General features: G+C 39.0%; 1 protein-coding gene across 1 annotated transcript; it reads left to right on the plus strand.

Moving 5' to 3' along the window:
• Positions 1-65: 65 nt before the first annotated feature.
• LOC148370605 (cellular retinoic acid-binding protein 2-like) lies at positions 66-3859 on the plus strand. Its single transcript, XM_088327735.1, has 4 exons — positions 66-228; positions 1013-1191; positions 3275-3391; positions 3470-3859. The coding sequence occupies exons 1-4, from the start codon at positions 147-149 to the stop codon at positions 3518-3520; spliced, it is 429 nt and encodes a 142-aa protein (XP_088183861.1). The 5' UTR covers positions 66-146; the 3' UTR covers positions 3521-3859.
• Positions 3860-6026: the final 2167 nt, after the last annotated feature.

Below are 6026 nucleotides of genomic sequence, written 5' to 3' on the forward strand. Positions count from 1 at the left end.
TCTGAACCTAAAATGGCCCCTGGACTCTCAGCCAATAGGAAAGAGGAAGACAGGAGCGCCACTCACAAGCACACCGCAGATTTTTTGCAGCACACACAAAGAAAAAAGGAAAGAAAGAAGGGAGCAATCGGAGAAGATTAGTAAAAATGGAGAAGAAAATCACCGATTTCTCTGGCAAATGGAAGATGAAGTCTTCAGAAGGTTTCGAGGAGCTTTTGAAAGCGTTGGGTGAGTAAGAACAGAATTTGGAAGTCCATTTGGTTACATATCTGACTTGATTCATTGCATTCAGTGTTTTAGGAGTTCATGTTGTGTTTTTTTATTCATTATTTAGGGCAAGGGGTTAGAAATAGGTTTAGGGTTTTCCAAAAAACATGTTTAAGGTTAGTCAAAGAGTGTCAAACATGCGGCCCTTGAGTTTGGATCAGGCCTAAGAAGCGCAACAGAAAAATGAGCTGCAATTTAAATAATGTCCACCATACTTCGCCAAAACTAGGCGCTCTTCTCTGCTTTCTTTGTCTCTCTCTCTCTCTCTCTCTTTCTCTCTCTCTCTCTTTTGCTCTATTTTATTTGGCTTTCTCTCTCTCATTCTCTCACTTTCTCTCTTTTTATCTTTCTCACTCATTTGCTCTCTGTCATTCCCTCAATCACTCTCACTTTCTCTCACTTCCTCTGTCTTTTTGTGTTTGTCTCTCTCTCTTTTTAATCTTCTTTTTCCTATCTTTCACTTTCCATTTTTTCTCTCTCTGTCTCTCTCTTTCTTGTCAATTGCTCTCTCTCCTTTTAATCTCTGTCTTCTTTCTATTCTTCCCCTTTTTTCCTTCCTCACTCTTTTTTTTCCCCCATTTTTCTTTGTGTGTTTCAAAAAGGATCAGGTATGAGCAAATGTTCTTTCCATCTCACTGCAGGACCAAAAATTGGAAACAGAGAGGTCGTGAAGGGGCCTCTGGCCCCAGTTGTAAGGAAAACTAACTGCAGGGAAGCAATGTGATACTCTTTTAATGTGCTGCAGGCGTGAACATGCTGGTGAGGAAAATGGCGGCGGTGGCGGCCTCCAATCCCGGTGTGGAAATCAGCCAACAGGAAGACAACCTGTCCATCAAAACCTCCACCAGCTTGCGGACCACACACATCTTTTTTACCGTGGGACAAGCTTTCGATGAGACCACTGTGGACGGACGTCCCTGCATGGTATGAAATGACCATGTCCCTCATTTTTCACAAGATACGTTTTCCCTTGGGGCTTTTATGAAGGTGTGATGCTAGTCCCTATTAAAAGAATAGAATAGAATAGAATAGAATAGAAAGCCTCTATTGTCATAAGGCAGTGTCATAATATTCATAGCTACCCCATATAGTGCACATACAGTATACACGTAGAATTTTAAAGTAACGTAGAATGAATCAGTAACATAGCATTCAAAAGTAGCGCAATAACCAATACACAAAGACAAATATATCTAAATTTACACAACACAAGACAGGACACAATATAAAAACCCAGTAGGCAGCAACTGTGACAGCAGCTATCAATGATTAATATTAGTTAATAACAGATTATTGGTTATTTACAGTGCAAACACAGATGACCTGATATGATTAAAACGTGCAGATGACACTTCACTACTCACGACCATTCGACTTATGTAAAACGGTAGATACAAACATTTTTTGGGGATGTCGAAAAATATCCCGACATTGCTGTAAGTTAGATTTTGTATTGTGTGCACATTTTTCCAAGTACAGGACATTACTGTAGTTTTTCTTTCCACTGCTACCGGCGTGTGAACATGGCGTTTCTATTGTCTAATATCTCATGCATCCATTCAATATGGTTGGTGTAAAGTGTCAAAAAGAGGCGAGCCGTTTCTTTTGAAATGGAAGTGGAATATGGGAGCTTGATGCGGTTGAGAAAATGGTCGGAACGCTTTTTTCAGCCACTTTTTACCAAGGAGGGGGGTCTCTTGAAGTGCATCTTCCAAAAGTAAGTTAAACTCAACTTTATTCATCTTTAAAGAACATATTATTTTATGAAATGTTTATTTTTTTCGTATGAAACAATACAGGTTACTTATAAAAGCCTTAAACATACTTATACAAACCTTAAACATACAAAATATAGCACTGAAGCAACTTACGAACAAATTCAACTTACGAACGATCGTCCGGAACCTATCTCGTTCGTAAGGAGGGCAGCGTCTGTATATTAGTTCAGTGCAGATTTAAGTTAAGTATCGTGACAGCTTTAGTTAAGAAGCTGTCTCTTAGTGTTTGTTCTTGCTTAAATTGATCTGTATCTGTCTGCCAGAGGGTAGCAGAATGAACAAATGGAAGCAGGGGTGAGTAATGTCCTTTATGATGCCTTTTGTTCTGTTTAGACGTCTGTAAATATAAATGTCAGTCAAGGAAGGCAGTGGGTTGCCAACGATCTTTTGTGCAGTGTTAGTCACCCTAGCCTCCTCTTTTTGTCTGCTAATGAGCAGCTTGAGTGCCACACTGACACAGCGTAGGTCAGCAGGCTTTCTATGGTGGAGCGGTTGAGGTTGACCAGCAGGCTTGTGCTCAGTTGTTCTCAGACGCTGCTGGGCCTACTTGACCACGACTGTCATGTTGGTTGTCCAGGATAAGTCCGTAGAGTTTTGGACCCCCAGGAATTTCAATGATGGTATTTGCTCCACCCATTCACCTTTGACGTACATGGGGCAAGCGTAGAGCTGCTTCTCTGGAAGTCCAGGGTGAGGTCCTCTTTCTTCTCTCTCTCTCTCTCTCTCTCTCTCTCTCTCTCTCTCTCTCTCTCTCTCTCTCCATTTTCTTTTCTCTCTTTCTCTCTTTATCACTCTTTTTCTCTCTGTGTGTGTTTCTCTCTCTTTCTCTCTCCCTTTTCTTCGATTTTGGTCTCATTTTTCTATCTCTCTTTTTTCTCTTTCTCGATTACTTTTCGCTTCTTTTCTTTTGTCTTTCTCTTCCTCTATTTTCTTTCTTTCTCTTCTCTCTCTCTCCTTTCACTGCTTGCTAACTTTTTCTCTTCTTACTTTGTCTTTTTTTCTCTATGTTATAAGGAAAACTAACAGCTGGTGAAGCAATGTGATGCTCTTTCAATGAAGTCCAGGATGAGTTCCTTTGTCTTTGAGATGTTTAGTGCTAAATTGTTATGTACACACCAACCTTCCAGGTTCAGGACCTCGTCTCTGTGGGGCTGCGATAACAGAGGGATTGCTGTACTATATTTATTTTTCCATGTCCTCATGGAAAGCGATTCCCTGTGTTTGTGAAGAGTTTTCCAACCTGGGAATCAGAGCGCAAAATCAGCTGCCAGCAGACTTTGGCCAAAGGCAATGGACCAAAGACAACGTGGACACGAGAACTGACCGAAGACCAGCAGCTAGTCCTGGTAAACAAACGTGTCGCCAACAAGAGCATAACCTCCCCTCTCTTTTGGCAACATTATTTTTGCTGTCTTTTCCTTTAGACGATGACCGCAGGGGACGTGGTGTGCACACGAGTGTACGAACGGGAATAAGGAAGTGTCGGGCCACCATCTTGGCTGGCCTTTTTGCCCCGCAAGATGTCGTCAAGATATCGGGAGTCAAGGGAAATGTCGTTCAATTCTCCAGTCTTCCAAATCATTTCCGAATTAGGGTTTCTACGAACTCAAGCCGCTAAAAGTTTCTTGCAAAATCTCTGCACATCCTGCAAAGATATTCCCACACTGTTTCTGTGCATTACTTGCTTTTGTATATCTAAATCTGTTATATCAAAAAGTTATCTTCAAAACCGTTGTCCATCTTTTATTTTCAACATCAAAGATATACAGCTAGCATGAGAATTCATGAGCTGCTAGTTCAATTAAAACAAAGACCCTGCTAACGCTGTTTGCTTAAAGCAGCAGTTCGAACGCGGGCCAGTGAGTCATTCAAAAAGCTTTTGGCCCCCCCCACCGAGGGATATGAACAGGGTAGATAGATAGATAGATAGATAGTAGTGCTGGTACAAAAAAATACTTCATTTTAGTAGCTCACGTGCTCTTGCTTGTTAATTTTGCACAAAAATAATAATAATAATAATAATAATAATAATAATGATAATTTTAAAGACAGCGCCCGCCCTGAGACTGGGAGGTCGCTGGTTTAAGCCTCGGCCGGGTCATGCCTAAGACTTACAACATTGGTATTCATTGCCTCCCTGATTGGCGCTCGGCATTAGGGGTTGGAATTGGGGGGTTTGGTCACCTAATGACTCCCAACACATGGGTTGGGCGAGGGGGCTGGGAATCCCCTCCTCTGTATTGATTTCCCAGAAAGAGTCAAAAAAAGACTAACCACCTCCCACTAGGGGGACATGGCTCTGGTATGTATAATGTAATATTGATAATGACAAGTTGCTTGGTTTGATTAGATTTTTTTCCTCAGTTTACACTCCAACTTGACTCTCTTTCTTTGTTAATATTATAGTTCAAGTCTTCTTTTTTCCAGTACTGTTTTGTTCGAATGAAGGCAGGTTTTTTACTTCTAAAAAAGCCCCCAATAATACACATTGTCTCTCTAAAATTCTGAGAGTAAAAACAGCATCGGGCGGAACCGATGAGGTACAGAACCGCGGTCCGGTTTCATTCAATTTTTTTGTGTCGTCGAATCTCCGATCACCAAAAAGAAAAAGAAAAACACAATACACCTCGGTTAAACTGCCAGCACTGGAAACGGCCGTCATCCGATCTTCTGCACAAATTGTTTGCAGATGGCTGGAAAGGAAAGTCCTCGTTCCAGATGAAATTGCAATAAAACGGAAAAGACATTCCTGAAGGAAGTACCACATACAGGATATGAGCTCCATATGACCGAGTTACGTGACGCCCTCGAAAACGGGGCCCCGTGCGACCCAGTTTGGCCCCTTTGATTTTAACACCCTGAACAATTTGGACAAGGCTACATCGGCTTAAAGAGACAGTGTGTATGATTTGACCACAAGATGTCACTGTATTGTGTTAAGAAAGCGAAAACTATTACTACGAAGCGCAAGGAAAAATACAAACTACAGAGATCAAAGTGACCAGAAATATTTCGCTTCTGATTATTTCCCAAGCCTTTTAAGAAGGAAGGAAAAATGAAAGAGGAGAAGATAGAAGAAAAAATGAAAGAAAAAAGGAATATAAAATGTAATAAAAAGTAAGAAAATTAAAAAAAGACAAAGGGAAGAAAGAGAAACAATGGTAAAGGAAAAGCAAGTAAAGAAGAAAAACAGATAAAAGATGAAAAAAGGAAAACCTTTTAGGAAAAAGAGAAAACAAGAAAAAGGAAGAAAAAAGCGAAAGACAAAAGTGCAGAAAATAAGGGAAAAATAAAAAAGAAGAAAACTAGGAAAAGGGAAATAAAAGAAAGAAATACAAGAACAAAAGTAAAAGTAAAAGGGGGAAGGGTCAGGAAAATGAAAAAAAAATAAAGGAAAAAAAAGTGAAGAAAAAAGAAAAATTTTGCAAAAAAGAAAAGGAAAAAATGAGAGAGAGAAAGCAGGAAAAGGATGAAAAACAAAAGAAAAGTATGAAAAAAGAAAAAAGGAAAAAGAGCAAACAAAAGAGAAGAATTATGAAAAAAATGAAAAGAAAAAGTAAATCGAGAAAGAAAAAAAAACACAAAAGGAAAAAGCGAAAAAAATAAGAAATAGAAAAAGGAGAAAAAAAGAAAATATAAAAATAAAAGATGTTCAAGGAAAATAAGAGAAATAAAAAGAAAAAAGAAAAATCCAGAAAAATGGAAAAAAAACTAAATGAAAAATGAATGCAAAAAAGAAAGACAAATATGAAAAAGGAAAAAGGGGAAAAAAGAAAAGAACCTTTCAAAAAGATGAAAAAAAGAAACATATAAAAAATGAAAAAATTAAAAATAAAAAGTAAAGAAAATGATAAAAATGAAATGGCAAAAAGGAAAGAACAAAATATAAAATGTGTTAGAGTCCTGCGTTCCTCCTTCCACCAGAGGACGCTTAATCGGTTTGTAATTGCAACAGGTGTGTCCAATCACCCTACAATCGTC

The sequence above is a fragment of the Urocampus carinirostris genome, chromosome 2, assembly GCF_059441175.1.
Source record: "Urocampus carinirostris isolate Australia breed hairy pipefish chromosome 2, RoL_Ucar_1.0, whole genome shotgun sequence".
Taxonomy (NCBI): Eukaryota; Metazoa; Chordata; class Actinopteri; order Syngnathiformes; family Syngnathidae; genus Urocampus; species Urocampus carinirostris.

What these genes read in the sequence shown, in the direction of transcription:
- LOC148370605 (XM_088327735.1), top strand. Translation starts at nt 147, where the DNA reads ATGGAGAAGAAAATCACCGATTTCTCTGGCAAATGGAAGATGAAGTCT. An exon ending in GGAGCTTTTGAAAGCGTTGG is followed by an intron (nt 229 to 1,012) that starts GTGAGTAAGAAC and finishes AATGTGCTGCAG; the next exon opens with GCGTGAACATGCTGGTGAGG. An exon ending in AAGACCAGCAGCTAGTCCTG is followed by an intron (nt 3,392 to 3,469) that starts GTAAACAAACGT and finishes CTTTTCCTTTAG; the next exon opens with ACGATGACCGCAGGGGACGT.